The sequence below is a fragment of the Physella acuta genome, unplaced genomic scaffold, assembly GCF_028476545.2.
Source record: "Physella acuta isolate Inbredline_101_S28 unplaced genomic scaffold, ASM2847654v3 ptg001869l, whole genome shotgun sequence".
Classification (NCBI taxonomy): domain Eukaryota; kingdom Metazoa; phylum Mollusca; class Gastropoda; family Physidae; genus Physella; species Physella acuta.
In genome coordinates this window covers 130,406-147,091 of record NW_026733375.1, presented here as the reverse complement: position 1 = coordinate 147,091, position 16,686 = coordinate 130,406, and the positions used below count along the sequence as shown (strand labels likewise).

The 16,686-nt window shown below is 40.9% G+C and overlaps 1 protein-coding gene across 1 annotated transcript in view; it reads left to right on the top strand.

The window, feature by feature from the left end:
- LOC131930947 (glypican-6) overlaps positions 1-16,686 on the top strand; it is a 78,555-nt gene that overhangs the window by 17,233 nt on the left and 44,636 nt on the right. Inside the window, exons 3-4 of the mRNA XM_059287630.1 lie at positions 11,768-12,159; positions 15,497-15,662. Coding sequence (XP_059143613.1) covers positions 11,768-12,159; positions 15,497-15,662 — 558 coding nt within the window. The remainder of the gene's footprint in view (positions 1-11,767; positions 12,160-15,496; positions 15,663-16,686) is intronic.

Below are 16,686 nucleotides of genomic sequence, written 5' to 3'. Positions count from 1 at the left end.
AAAAAATTAAACAATATGTACAGAAATTATTTGAAACAAAAACTGAAAAGGTATCTTGTATTCACAATCAGCATTAAAGGTTGCAGTGTGTATGTGGACGGGATTCTGATAAATATCTACCATACTTTGACGGTCTGTGACTTTAGTAACCAGGTATTCAGGTAGATCAGATCTACACTAATTTCTAGATCTAGTTGTCGGGTAATATCCCACATGCTCAACCCACAGCTTACCTTTTTGCCCCCGTCGCTCTACTGGCCCAGATGGGTAAAAAACGAGGGGGGGGGGGGAGAGAAAAATCCCACTGAATCCTGGACTGACATTTTTTTTAAATTAAAAAAAAAGTTGACACGTCTGCGAGACGTAAGTGTGCGCAATGCGGTGCGCATCAGCGTGCGCAACAACGGAAGTAGAAAAATGAAGAAAAGCGTGTCCAACATCCACAGTAAGCCGTCACGTGTTCAAGAATTTAGAATCCTTTGTTCACCTCAGGTTATCAACGTACGACCTTCAACGTGCGACTTATCATTAATTTAATAAACACTTATAATTAATTCATGAGCTGTGTTTAAATTAAAAAAACATGTATGTACGTGTTTATTTTGTGCTTTACATAATTTTAATGTTTTAAAGCGTATAACGATCCCCAACCATTTTGTTATTCAGAATATCATTTGGTTTGCATTTGATCAAACTAAATGGATATAATCAGCAACATTCAAACTTAACACTTTGTTTGCTTCATCCCCTTTTTATTTGTACCGTATCACGCACAGATTCATGGACACTTGCGATTTTAGTCAATGAATAAGTAGGGAGGGGAGATAAATGTGTATCATGGACTAATACGTTCATCACATCATTACATCCCTAAGATCGACTAAAACTAAATTGGACGTAAATTTGTAAAATTTGTTATATTTTCAATAAAAGTGAATAACGTCCTCTGGCGTATAGATATACTTTTTTTCTGAAAAGCCGGATTAAAAAACCCTTAGCAAACAAAAAATGAATCACCGTTTTGTATCGCCTGTACCGGCGACGATCGATCCACCGGCCATAGCTGAACCAAGGGAGCGAAGTGTGTTCAGGCGGGCTAACTCCTGCACGTCATTTAGCCTACGTCGTCCCTGAGGCTGGCATTTTGATAGTTACTCACGTAATTGACAGCGGGAGGAAGGGATAGGGAAATGGCAGGTTCTACAAGCTTGCCTTGCGTAATGAACACTGGAGGTTTGCAGATCCCCCCGTGAATGCATCCATCAACTTTAAACTAATCAGGACCTTAAGTAATAACGTGGCCAGGGTAAAATGTATTCGACACGTCAGTGTATTGTTCACTTATTGATTGGAAAAAATCAATACATGATTTTGGATAGTGGTCTGGTTTAAGGAATATGAATATGAATACTTTTCGAAATGTAACACTTACAGGAGTTACAAACAACATGACCGTGAAGGTTGATTAAGGAATTTGTTGAGATATTACCTGGTCGGAGGAATCTTACAGGTACAGTCTGGGTCTCTACTGTATGCCATACCTGGCTCTGCTCTGGTACCTACCCTCTTAATCTCATCCTCTCTCTACATTCAATGCTGGTACCTCTATCATTATCACCTCTTTATGTTACAGCATTCACAACAGCGTAGTTTCTGCAGGTGATTTAGAGCCTTCCACCTGTCGTTCACTCAGCTTTGGTACCTGTATCTGTTTTAAGTCCAGGCACGTGTACCCACAAAAATAGGTACTTACCCCTCCCCCCCCCCCCCCGATCACACACCAAATTCTGATCTAATCACTGCCAGCAAACCCTGGTCTATACGCCTACACTAAACTCTGGCGTTTACACCTCCCACCAAACTAGTGCTTACACCCCCAGCAAACGCTGTACATCCATGTAACGACAAATTCTGGCCTTTGCACACACACTTGTGCTTCCACCCCCCCCCCCCCCACACTAAACTCTGGTGCTTCCACCGCCACCACACTCTTCCCTCCGCCACCACACGCTTGTGCTCCTACCCCCCAAACGGGAGTCCTACCCCAACTTATCCAACTGCCCATTCCACCATTGACCCACAGCCCATTCCACCATTGACCCACAGCCCATTCCACCATTGACCCACAGCCCATTCCACCATTGAGCCACTGCCCATTCCACCATTGACCCACAGCCCATTCCACCATTGACCCACAGCCCATTCCACCATTGACCCACAGTCCATTCCACCATTGACCCACTGCCCATTCCACCATTGAGCCACTGCCCATTCGACCATTGACCCACTGCCCATTCCACCATTGACCCACAGCCCATTCCACCATTGACCCACAGCCCATTCCACCATTGACCCACAGCCCATTCCACCATTGACCCACAGCCCATTCCACCATTGACCCACTGCCCATTCCACCATTGACCCACAGCCCATTCCACCATTGACATGGTGTGGTTCCCCAGAGGATGTATAGCGTCTACCCGCATCTAGCTGACGAGGTATGTCTTTAATATTGATCCTCGCTCCCTAACGAGCCCTAGTTTCTCCATAGGAAAACATCATTACAGCCCCCGTCTTCAATAAGATGGTGGAGATTTCCGTTCCTACCGCCCGCCCGTCAAACTGTTTTGATTTATTCTAGAGACTTGAAGAGGCTATAACGGAAATAAAAATCAGTTTTCATGCAAGGGACGGGTTTTGTACGAATATTATATATTGAACTAGCACGCATGAATATCTATAAATAAATATTGTACAGCATAGAATATAAAAAACGTGTTTTTAACTCTCATAATAAAATATATTGGACTGGAGATTTCATACCCAGACGAAAGAACCGTTTTTCAGTGCCAAGACCTTCTCCCAATTGCTGATATAGCTGTTTAAAGCACAGTGAACTGATTTATCGAGATAAAAAAATCTTAAATGAACAAATGGTTTGTAAAGAAACTGTCTTGTGAGAATGGAATCTATATATTTAAGAGAAAAAAAAGCGCTGAAGATATAGGGGAGATAAGAGACAGCCAGGAGCTCACCCGACTACTCCCTATTTCAGCCCTCTACAGTGGGCTCAGTGTCTACCTTCAATTGTTCGTTTATCTCGTCATCGCTGGAAATAGTTCTACTCAATCCGGCTGTCAGTTCCCTTTCTGTCAGCTTAATTGTATTCACCCGCCTAGTCTAAATGTTCTTCTTTGTCAAGTCTTTAGGTAATGTTTAAATCACGAAAATCCACGTACAATGCTGTTTCTTTAATATCTGCAGCAAAAAAGTTAAGATAAAATGTAGGCCTAGATATATAAAGAGCATTGTTTCATTAATATATATATATAATGTAAAGACACAGACATGTCTTGCGTTTTGCAATGTATAGTTTAGCTCCAATGCTTTAATTGACCAGCCCGTGTTGGCAAATCCCTCCAAATTGATTTAGGGAAAATTCCTGTCTATTGTCTCCATACCGTAAACGTATGTGTAGCTGTCTCGTTGTCCCCATACTGTAAACGTATGTATAGCTGTCTCGTTGTCCACATACAGTAAACGTATGTGTAGCTGTATCGTTGGCCGCAAGTTTGTCTAGGCTGTGGTCTGAAGCAGGTGATTTGGACCTTAATGTTTAATCAGCCTACAGGTCTGTCGCTAATTTTTTGTGTTGGTCTGGCCCTTATTACTTTACTTTAGACATGTAGTGCTATGGTAGAATCTTTTCCGTACTCAATATTTGAGCTAAACTGGTGTATTTGCTAAATGAACAGTTTAAGTCTTACTTGCCCGCTATTGTGACTGGTCAGTAAAATAGATGGGTTGTCCTCAGGTGTAAAAATAATTAATTATATAATGCAGGTATGTTGTTGACGTAAAAGTAATACAATGCAGGTATGTAGTTGGTGTAAAAGTAATATAATGCAGGAATGTAGTTGATGTAAAAGTAATATAATGCAGGTATGTAGTTGGTGTTAAAGTAATATAATGCAGGTAAGTAGTTGGTGTAAAAGTAATATAATGCAGGTATTTAGTTGATGTAAAAGTAATATAATGTAGGTATGTAGTTGGTGTTAAAGTAATATAATGCAGGTATGTAGTTGGTGTAAAAGAAATATTATTCAGGTATGTAGTTGATGTAAAAGTAATGCAGGTAAGTAGTTGGTGTAAAAGTAATATAATGCAGGTATTTAGTTGGTGTACAAGTAATATAATGCAGGTATGTAGTTGGTGTAAAAGTTATATAATGCAGGTATGTAGTTGGTGTAAAAGTAACATTGTGCAGGTATGTAGTTGGTGTAAAAGTAATATAATGCAGGTATGTAGTTGGTGTAAAAGTAACATTGTGCAGGTATGTAGTTGGTGTAAAAGTAATATAATGCTGGTATGTAGTTGGTGTAAAAGTAATATAATGCAGGTATGTAGTTGGTGTAAAAGTTATATAATGCAGGTATGTAGTTGGTGTAAAAGTAACATTGTGCAGGTATGTAGTTGGTGTACAAGTAATATAATGCAGATATGTAGTTGGTGTAAAAGTAATATAATTCACATATGTAGTTGATGTAAAAGTAACATTGTGCAGGTATGTGTAGAGAGTGTGCAGTAAAGATACGTTCGAGGCTGTGGAATGCACACACGCATGTGAGGAGACTGACAGAGGGCATAAATCTACAACTAATTGACGTGGCAGGTGGCTGGTTCGCTCCTCACCTTCGCTTGTTGCTGTCTGCCTAAATTCGTTCGGTTTTTTTTTTATCTTTAAACTTGGTACATGCTTAGCCTTTGAAGTTAGTTTTTTTAGTTTAAGTGGATTAAAAAACATTACTAATTCATTGAGAAGGCTTGCCGCTTTTCTTTGAGATATAACTGGCTGTTCGAAAACACATTATTTTATCCCCCATTTCTAGAGATTGGGAGAGGGGGGTTGTACGGAAAAAGTAAGATTACCAGTCATACTTTTGACAGGACGGTTCTAATTATAGCATTCATGATTTATAGCATAGAATTTAGATAGTTAGGAGAAAATATTTTTTCCTATCTATTCGTGGCTGATGGAGTTGATTTATACCATGGTAAAAGTTTTTTTTTTTTTTTTAAAATCTTGTGAATTTTTTTATCATAATGTTAAACGATATGGTGATTTTTGTTTTTCAACTGACAAAAAAATGTACGGTGTTTTTATTTTGTTGTTGTTGTGAAATTGTTGTTATTTGATGATAAAAATAGGGAAATAAAAAAAAATCCAATGATGATTAAGGTTTGGGTGTGTTGTACGAACTATCCCACGCGGAACTCGCATATTACCCCTCAGCCCTGGGCTCGTTTGTTGTCCTTAGAGTGAATGAGAAAATTACGTCAAGTTGTTTGGGGGTCGCTTCTGACCTATATTGTACGTCGTTGTCTGAACACAACTCGCCTAAGTTCCGCGTTTACTTCAGTTTTTAAACCCGTTTGTGTCATTATCGACGGCAAGGGGTGGGGTGGGTGTTTTGACACCAGACCTACACACAGTTGACATGGTGTCGGCGTCCCAGCAGAGCTAGGTCACCAGAGTCGACAATGTTTTAGGAAAGACAACCTCAAAACAACCTGGTGTTTATTTTTTCGTGTCTTTGTTTTTAAATGGTTGGGGGATACGGTCATGAGGGCTGAATCTTCTACTTGAATGTGAAACATTTCAAGGGTTCTCAGTGTTGATTCCCCCTTACTGTACCGGGGCATCCATTCGTATTAATTGCTTTTTAAAAATATTTTGCTTTGCGTATTGTTTATACAAACTTAAGGTTAGAGCAAGTGTTAAGTATGTGAGAACAGCGAGTAAAGGTCACATACAACAAGGTAGATTAAGCTAATTCTAAACCAGAACTGTTTTAATGCTAGAAATTATGGGATGGCTCGCTACTTAGATTCTAGAAATTGTGAGATGGCTTGCGACTAAGGTGCTAGAAATTATAGGATGGCTTGCTACTTAGGTGCTAGAAATTATAGGATGGCTTGCTACTTAGGTGCTAGAAATTATGGGATGGCTTGCTACTTAGATTCTAGAAATTGTGAGATGGCTTGCGACTAAGGTGCTAGAAATTATAGGATGGCTTGCTACTTAGTTGCTAGAAATTATAGGATGGCTTGCTACTTAGGTGCTAGAAATTATGGGATGGCTTGCTACTTGGTTGCTAGAAATAATGGGATGGCTTGCTACTGAGGTGCTAGAAATTGTGGGATGGCTTGCTACTGAGGTGCTAGAAATTGTGGGATGGCTTGCTACTTAGGTGCCGTTACCAAACAACTCGAGCTTGAGATTCCATTGAGGACACGTTGACGTCAGTTGGCATTGTCCGTCACTTCTCTAACGTCACTTGTCCACGGAGCGTATAATGCTTTCTGATGGGGTGGTGGGTGGGTGGTAGAGCGGAGCCATCGGGGTTCTCACACGATATGGTTTCTCTGTCCAACAGTTATAAAAGAACGGGATCCAATATTTATTCATCGGCAGCTTTAGTCTAGATAAACCCGTTTCTAGGATTAACTTTTATTACAGTTTATACTTTTATTTAAAAAATTAGTTATCGATATGATGTTCCTTAAAGAAGATTGAGTACAAGCGTACTAAGGTTATATAAAAAAAAAAACAACCTAAAAAATCCATTAGTTAAAGAGTGTTCATCATCTTAACCCACCACCGAACACAGGGTTATCTGAGCTGCTTTCAGACACGATATTTTTGTCACTCATCGATACGCCCCCAGTACCTTCATCCCATTATACCCCCCCCCCCCCTCACAACACCTCTCACCCCCCCCCCCCCCCCCAATGATTAGATTTATTGAACATCTGCTGCAGATAAAACATTCGAGAACTGCCTGGACTTAACAATGTCTGCACGAATCGCTTTATCCCTGTGCTCATATTTGAAGAGTCAGGCATTTAATCTTCTGTAATCTTTCCCTCTTAATCCTTGGTTAGTAAACCTAGATGTGACGACACAGGCATTTTTAGTTTTCTGCATGCTGGGTTAGTTTTTGGTCTAGACCATTTAACAGATTCATTCTTAGTTTTTACTGTCTTATAACCTTAATGTAAATGGTCTAGGTCTATTTTAGAAGTTTTATTATAAAATATATATATATACACTTAAAAAATAGATTAGTTTAGCCATACAGTATGTCATGAGGGTAAACTTGAGTTCGTACATCGAGTTATTTGGTGCGATCACGTTCAGCATGTCGTCTGCACTCCCTTTCAGTGTGCTTGCCAGGGAGAGGACGTCTCGCGCGATATGCCAGGATGCATGCCAGGATTAGCACGCGCTGTGTGCTCACATCCTTGACATGTTCATCTGGGGGCGCCAAGATTATAATTAATTACTGATTAAACCCCCCCCCCCCCCTAACATCTTGGTCTAAGCTCTGAAATACGACATGGATGTGGGATTATAAAATGTCAGCGTAGACTTTAATCTCGTACTTAAAGTGTGAGTCATCGTGGTTCTCACGTGCTTTGTTTGACGTCACACACACACACACACATGCACACACACACACACACACAATGGTAACATACGACCCCGGATGTAATAACACTTCAACTAAACTACATTAAAACAACAAGCATTGGGTTTTTGTTTTAAACATGACTAATACTACTTGACATACACATTTTTATTCTAAAGATGTTTCCATGAAACACCCCCCTCCCCCTCCCCCGCGCTTTTAATCTAAAATTGTTTACCCCAAGAAGCGACATGCTGTTTTAAGATGTTCGGTAATTTTTGTCGAGGATTTGTTTGTCATGTTGCATCTATGACACTCACAGTACACGCCCTTAAGGTCGTAAAAAAAAAAAAAACACCCGACAACGTTTGACACCATTCAAGCTATTCTGGTCTTTTGCTTACAAAAACCACTTTGTTGAGCAAACCACGTTTGTTTAAAAATGGTGTATTCACAATTATACTTGTGGTTTTTTAAGATGGCTAATTAAATCCTTTAGAATAATTATGAATTAAAGAATCCAAATCTTTCTTGAGAGAGGAACTGAGGACATGGCTATATTTGGACCGGGGTTACCCGGTACTAGGAAACTTTGTAATATGGTTATGTCAAAATTGATCTGAAGAAATGACAGTTTCTATGAAGCTAGTCCACACTTGTTTTTGGCAGTACACGAAGGTTGGTTGGGTGTAGACAATGACCAGTGACCACTAATGTCATTCGTGGATATCCCCCTCCGTCACCCGCATTTGGGACCACAAAGAGGAAAGCTAAACAGTGGACATTGTGATTTTGTTAATGAGTTCTAGACAGGTGGTATTGTGTATGTTCCTGCTGTGTTAATGACTACGTGATGTGTAACTGTTGTCGATTGCTGTGCTATGTCAACACGGGAGGGGTGGGGGCGTCGTGGGGTACGAGAGACAAAGAGGGCGTTGAAGTTATGAATAGCGGTGAATGTGCCGTTGCTGAATGCGGGTTTTGGTGGTGTTGGTGTTGCCGGTGTAATTGTGGTGGCGTTGGATGTGGTAGTGGCAGTAGCTAGTGGTACCTGTGTTGTTGGGGCATGTCTCAGCCCGACCACTTCGTCTGAGTGCTCACCTTCACGAGCAGGGAGATAACTTGTGTTTTACGGCGTTTGCCTTGGCCTAGGAAGCGAGGGCGGCCCTCATATATTGTCGTTAATTAGCTTCACGTGATTTCGTTTATCTCATTAGAGATTGGTTGTAATAAAGTAAAAACTCTCCTCCCCTTTCCACCCCACCACCCCGAATTAAGATGACATATTAACTGAACGAGCAAAAGTTATATTCACCTGGAGAATGTTAGGCCTTGGCGGTTTCGGGTATACGTTCGTATTTATAACGGTGCATGTAAAGCCTCTGCCTAAATGTGCCTAAGTGTATGATTGTGTGTATGTGAGGCTGTGTATATGTGGTTATATATAAGGTCTGTATATGTGGTTATATATAAGGTCTGTATATGTGGTTATATATAAGGTCTGTGTATGTGGTTATATATAAGGTCTGCGTATGTGGTTATATATAAGGTCTGTGTATGTGGTTATATATAAGGTCTGTGTATGTGGCTATATATAAGGTCTGTGTATGTGGTTTTATATAAGGTCTGTGTATGTGGCTATATATAAGGTCTGTGTATGTGCTTTTATATAAGATCAGTGTATGTACTTTTATATAAGGTATGTGTATGTGCTTTTATATTAGGTCTGTGTATGCGGTTATATATAAGACCCGTGTATGCGATTATATGCGCGTGTATGTGTTTAAAGAAGGCGTGTGCATGCACAAGACCTGTTTATAATTTTGAAAATCACATATAAATAAGTAGAGATGGGACACAGATGAGTCATATGACTGATGTGTCCATTTGATTTAGGGGAAAAAGAACAGTCTTGTAGAAAACAAACCGCTAACGTGTTTAAGATTAGTCAGTTTCAAGGTTTGTTATTTTAAAAAATCTGTTAAAAATATATGTTCCGGGTCGATGATATGTCTATTATATCAGTCTGATAGTGAGTTAGCTTAGAAGTAATTATAGAACCAATGCTTGGGTTGTGTGAAGGGGCGGGGAGTGGTCAGCCAGGATGTGCCCGGCCTCACCTTGGTGATTCAGTCTGCGTGGATCAGAAATGGCGTAGATGGAGAACAAATCCTGTGTACAGGCAAGTTATGGCCCCTCCATGGGCCGATTCACCAGCGATGTGAGTCATAATTTTCAAGCATAAGTGACGAGGGCCAATATTTGCTCAACGTCAGCCCTGTTGTGGACACACGAGGGGAAACAATCAGGCTTAGGGGTGGGGTCTGTGGAGACTCGGTTGTACTTAGTGGTTCCGTGCGATGTATAGAAAAATTATTTTAAACTCTCTACGTTAAAACAACTAAGTGAGTTTAATGTTGAAACGATAATTGAATAACACTCAAGGATGTCTACATTAATCTTCGTTGCCCCTTGTCCTTTGCTCACCTAGGTTGTGTTAAACATTTCGTGCATTTGTTTGCCACAACAATAAAGCCGATATGATTCCTTCTACTCTAGGTTTATTTCTTAGATTTATTTAGAGACAGTTGCAATTTTACCTTCATTACAAAACTGACAACAAACTACAAACTAAGACTCACGCTCATGACACCTTGTTTCTCTTATTTCAAATTACATATTTAAACTTATGTTTTTCAACTTCTATTATTTAACTATTCGCGAAAACTTCAGTGGAAATGGCTAAATCTATCACAAAACGCAAACGTTTGGTTTCAAATGCAGCACTGAATTCCACTCATTTTACTTATATTTTACCCCACGACAAACGTTATTTCTCCTCCCCCCCCCCTCCATCCGCCACACTCGGGTTCCTCGTTTGTTCTCAGCCACTCGCCACCCGCTTCGGGTTTTATCGTACGAGGAAGGTACAGCTCAGGGGGTACTGTTGAGCAAACCCTTTTTAATCCCTCAAAGTTTAATGATGTCTAAAAAGTCTGAATCTAGGTCAAAAGATCATTCACAGGGGACCCCGTACTCCGCCCCTCACTTAAGTAAGTCAACACAGCCCGTGACCACAGTGTACACAGTGTCCACTGTCTCGTAGCCTGGCGGCCCGCATGTGTCCTGGGAGACCTAGACCTCTTGGAGAATGTCCTGTGATAAGATGGCTGTAAACTTTCAGTTCCGGCCTGTGATAAGACCCCGCTTTGTGATTTTATCTTTTGTTATATACGATATATATATATATATATATATATATATATATATATATATATATATATATATATATATATATATATATATATATATATATATATATATATATATATATATATATCTATGAGAGAGAGAGAGAGAGAGAGAGAGGTGAGGAGGGAGGGAGGAAGGAAAAAAGTATAAAATAATGTATACAGTTATCACTAACCGTTGAGTTTGATTAAAACATTCCGCCCCCCCCCCCAATTAAACAAATACACCCTCCGTCCTATACAGTCTATCCCGTAACCCCCCCCCCCCCTCCCCCCCACACACTACTTCCCAGTGACTTTTCCTGAACTCAACGTGACCCGCGACACCCTTATCGTGACCTATCACAAGCGAGTGTCACGATCGCGAGGCACTGAACACACTCTCCACCCTCCCGGGGTGACGGGCGACTTCCTGCTGATGTTGACATCTCCCTAGCAACCAGTCAACATCTCCCTAGCAACCAGTCAACATGCTAAATTTTTTAAAATGTTGCTATTATACTGGTAATCCGAGCAGTTATCCTGGCCACACATACAAAAGTGCATGGCAAGTCTGCAACTCTTTACGTGTCTGTCCCGTTATAGGCCTCTAGCAATAACAGGTTCTGTTTCTCCTGAAAATAACTTCTTTTTATCTATTACAATGGGTATTTTCAAATCGTGATGATGTTTTTATTTTTTTATTTTTGTTGACCGTGGGAGGTGTTGCTGGTAGATTCGCTGAGTTGATGATATACATTTTATAATTGTGAATATAATCTCTTCCCGTCTGTGTCCAATACACATGGGGCAGATGAAGTAGAGTTCATGTTTAAATTAATTCGGTCTACAAGGGGATAGTCTGGTCAGGACTACGCCCAGTCGCCTTTGCTTCCCTAACGTGAGTTAGGTACCCATCAGAGCTGGGTGGACTCAGGGACGTTCTACTGATTTGACCCGGATTCGAACTCTAGACTAATAGAATATAAATGATTACTATTTTGTTAACATATTTCTACCCCTTAAAATAAATGTTGATATATTTTTATCTTGTATCCCCCACAGAGTTTTTCACAGAATTACTGGACAAAGCCAAGTCAAGCCTTCACGACATGTTTTTACAAACTTACGGGCTCATTTATCAACAAAACGCTCAAATTTTTACCTTGCTGTTCGAGGACCTACGGAAGTACTACAAGGGCAAGGACCTCAACCTCTTGGAAGTTATGGACAGTTTCTTCAGCCGGTTGCTGCAGAAAATGTTCGTGCTGACCAACGCCAACCACAACTTTGATGACGAGTACCTGAGCTGCATCACGGAGAGGATGAACGAGCTCAAACCGTTTGGGGAGGTGCCCATGAAGCTTTCGGTGCAGATCAAGAGGGCTTTTATTGCCGCGAGGACATTTGTGCAAGGGTTGGCCATCGGCCGTGATGTTATCAACAATGTTGTTGAGGTAGGTTTTCTAATCCGTGATGTTGTCAATAGTGTTGTTTAGGTAGGTTTTTGTGATGTTATCAACAATGTTGTTGAGGTAGGTTTTCTAGGCCCTGGTGTTATCAACAATGTTGTTGAGGTAAGTTTTCTAGGCCGTGATGTTGTCAACATTGTTGTTGAGGTAGGTTTTCCCCAGTTATTGTCCCAGCTTTAAGTTGTGTCCAGATACTAAAGGTCAGCCCTCCGGCCTTCTGTGTCCCTCCCAGCTGGTTTGTTATCAGGTCTTCTGGTCAGTTCAAGGATTTATAGAGTGTTGGGTCCTGGTTGGCTAAGTCACCCTGTCTTAAGTGAAGTTCCATGGTGACTAAAGAAAGCGCTCGCCCCCTACCAGACACAGTACAACTGGTGTCAACCAAATGACCACAGCTGATAAAAGATATCAAATCTAGCCAATCTGCCGTCTTTGAACTATCCCAGCCCGTTTGATGTACCCCACCCAGTTAACAGGGTACGTGTTCATAGTGGTCAGCATGTTAGCCTCAAGGGGCCAGAGCATTGTCAACGTGTTTAGTAGACAGGGAATGTAGTGGTCAGCATGTTAGCCTTAAGGGGCCAGACCATTGTAGTGGTCAACATGTTAGCCTTAAGGGGCCAGACCATTGTAGTGGTCAACATGTTAGCCTTAAGGGACCAGACCATTGTAGTGGTCGACATGTTAGCCTTAAGGGGCCAGACCATTGTAGTGGTCAACATGTTAGCCTTAAGGGACCAGACCATTGTAGTGGTCAACATGTTAGCCTTAAGGGGCCAGACGATTGTAGTGGTCAGCCTGTTAGCCTTAAGCACCATCACCATAGACTGGGTATTGTTACAGACCTGTACTTATCCCTGGATCATCCAGTTAATAAATCTAAGTGGATCTAAAGCGCTGTGGGTTAATGAGACGTTAGACAATTAGCTTTTGTCATCACGAGTGTATTGTGTACAATATGTACAATAGCTCCATGTGGTACTTGATATTTGGTGTCCAATGATGTCCATACTTTAAATAAGTGCTTGTCAGTTAAGTGTAGTTGGGTAATTAGCTCACTCATTACAACAATGTAGTGCATACAATAAGATACAGTTGTAACTTGTAACCCCACTTCAGGGCTAAATATTTCAGCTCTTGGCTAATATGGTATACTATTAAGTGTGTGGTATTATTTTTTTTGTTAAATTATTAACCTAGTCAAAAGAGAATACACCGGCACGTAATATATATTGTTGAAAGCACACATATTATCAAAGAATATAATGTAAAATCGAGCCAGTGAAATGACAATATATTTTAGCATCCCCCTTAACCTGGCCTAGACCCATTAAACCAGGTGAAAATATTACCTGGCGAGTTTATCCGTGACAGTTCCAGGACGGTTCTAGACTGGTCGGGTTCGCAGACATCCAGGCCCCGGCTTGTGGAGCGTCTGGCCAGCCCTGCCCCCCCCCCCCCCCCTCCCCAATCATTTAACGTACGGCTGACTGTTCATTCATGGCTTAAGTTGCCATCCACCTTCGGCCTCAGTTACCGCTGGGAGGCTGCCTAGTAAACTCTGCTATATCTACCTCCATGCCAAATTACCGGAATACATCCAGTCATTTAGGATAGCCGAGTCTTTAAGAATAACATGCCTTCCTTGTATGGGAATACATCCAGTCATTTAGGATAGCCGAGTCTTTAAGAATAACATGCCTTTCTTTTATCCTCCAACCGTCCCGTCAGTACCCAGCCCTCTCTGTATGTGGAGGAGATTAGCAAGGAGATTAACTTTTGGAAATAAATTTGTTGGACATTATGTACAGGCTACGGCATTACATTGGTGCGACTTGCGGTGAAATTAAAAAAAAATATTGTTAATTTGTCTGTTCATATTTACAGGCAAATCACTAGCTTTAGAAATTTTTCAACAGTCGAGTCGCTAAAGCTCACCATTGATAAACCGAACAGACTCTTGGTTCGATAGCAACTCGTCTAGGAGAGAAAACTCCAAAATCAAACAACTGCTGCCCTGTAGTTTGTTCTTTGGTGGACAAAGCTATGGAAGTAAATCTAGGCTGAAACAGGAGACAGCGGTATATTTGTCGCATACCAAGTTGGCGCGTAATACTTAATTGTGTTGGAGGAAATCCCTTCCAACATTACAAAGAACGAATAAGAAAAAATCCTATTCTTTTAGTGAATTATTTTTACGTTTCTTTGATGTATTTCGGCTTTGTTTGAAACTAGGGTAAGTTCCTTCAACCATTATTAATAAGTAATGAGTTAATTTTTGTAAAACTACACGGAGTATAGGGCTGGTAAGTAGGTCACCAACTAGTTCTACGGCTCAATAAAACCTGCATGAGCCATAGAACTGGTTGGTGACCTACTTACCAGCCCTATTGTAAATATTGTGTATAGGATTGCTGTGGTATAGCAGAAGAGAATGCGAGGGCTGAAATAGTTACCCAACATGAGGTACAATCTACTCGCTTGTCGTGTCTTCTGCTGTAGAGGCGGCCACACCGTGTCAGACCTGGAGCTGTTTTCCTACGTCTGCTGTGTATTTTCGCGTCTGTTTTTGTAGCCGTTAGGGGCGGAGGCGCGCCGAGATTTTTTTGGAGGCTGCACCAGTTGTGCAAATAAACATTGAGCCAATGAAATATTTCATTTGTAATCGTTCACTGCGTGGCTTTTATTTACCCATGGCAAGACATGGGCATTCACTGCAAGTGCTGTTTTATCGTCACTCGGCGATTTTGTCCCCTGATTAACGCCCATCACACAGACGGTAACGTCTTGGTAATCTCCCCTGGGGGCAGAAAGCAAAGGCTGATAAAGAAAAATGAGGACGGCTGTAGGCAGAGATCACCTCAGTCAGCGTTTAGTGTTGGGTTCAGCCGTGAATAAACACCGGGATAGTTGGGTGGGGGCGGACATAACGAGGCAATCATCAGATATTGTTTTGTATTTGATTTTTTTTTATCACCTTACAACATTTGTATATAACAAAAGCCTCTTTAAAAAAAATTACTGACACCCCGACCCCTAGATTATATTTACTTTGCCGTGTACACCCCAGACCCTTATGATAAATCTCATGTTTATCCCTGACACCCTTGATCCCTATAATAAATCTAAAATACAGCACAGACGCACTTGACCACTATTATAAAACTGTCATGTACCCCTAGAATCAGACCCTATAACAAATCTCATATACCCCAGGAACTCTTAACCCCTATATTACAACTCATCAAGTACACCTCTGATATTACAACTGTATTCTGTACACCCCTGACCCCCTTATATTACAACTGTATTCTTTACACCCCAGATACCGCCAACAGAGGGCTGCCTAAAAGCTGTGGTCAAGATGATGCACTGTCCACGCTGCCGTGGACTGACCTCAACCAAACCTTGCAGCAACTATTGCATGAACATTATGAAAGGATGTTTCGCACACCACGCGGATCTCAATACACTGTGGAATGCTTACATTGGTGAGTACATCCTGAGTCTCTCACTGTCTTACATTGGTGAATACTGTGTGTCCTGAGTCTCTCACTATCTTTGGTCACTAAAAATAAGGCTTAGTGTTTAGCCCCCCCCCCGCCTCTCCCAGCAAGTATGTATGTGTACATGGCTATGTACATTATGTGAGATATTGACTTATCATATGAGTTCGCAATGTAGTGTGTAGAGCCTTTCATTACATTACTGGGACAATAGAACAAAATAATACTAACATTGTAAACTAGTTAAGACAACACCAGAAAATAATACTTTGATTGTAAACTATTTAAGACACAACGCCACAACATAATACCAACATTGTAAACGGCATAGGACACAAACTCCTTACACTTAACCAAAAACACACCTTTTAGGTCTAGCCTAGCTTTCAACAGCCCGTTAACATGCACACCTGTTAGAAGGCTTTAAGCTTTGTTTATGCACAGTCTAGCTACCCTTCTGGGGTTTCAAACTTCATTCTTACACACGACAAAATTTAACACACTATATGCACAGTCTAGCTACCCTTCTGGGGTTTCAAACTTCATTCTTACACACGACAAAATTTAACACACTATATGCACAGTCTAGCTACCCTTCTGGGGTTTCAAACTTCATTCTTACACACGACAATTTAACACACTATATGCACAGTCTAGCTACCCTTCTGGGGTTTCAAACTTCATTCTTACACACGACAAAATTTAACACACTATATGCACAGTCTAGCTACCCTTCTGGGGTTTCAAACTTCATTCTTACACACGACAAAATTTAACACACTATATGCACAGTCTAGCCACCCTTCTGGGGTTTCAAACTTCATTCTTACACACGACAAAATTTAACACACTACATGCACAGTCTAGCTAACCGTCTAACTAATGTTTCAAACTTCATTCCTTACACACTACAAAAAAATTTAACACACTATATGTCTAGCTAACCGTCTAATATTTCAAACTTCATTCTTTACACTCGGAAAATTTTTACTTAAACACACTATATGCA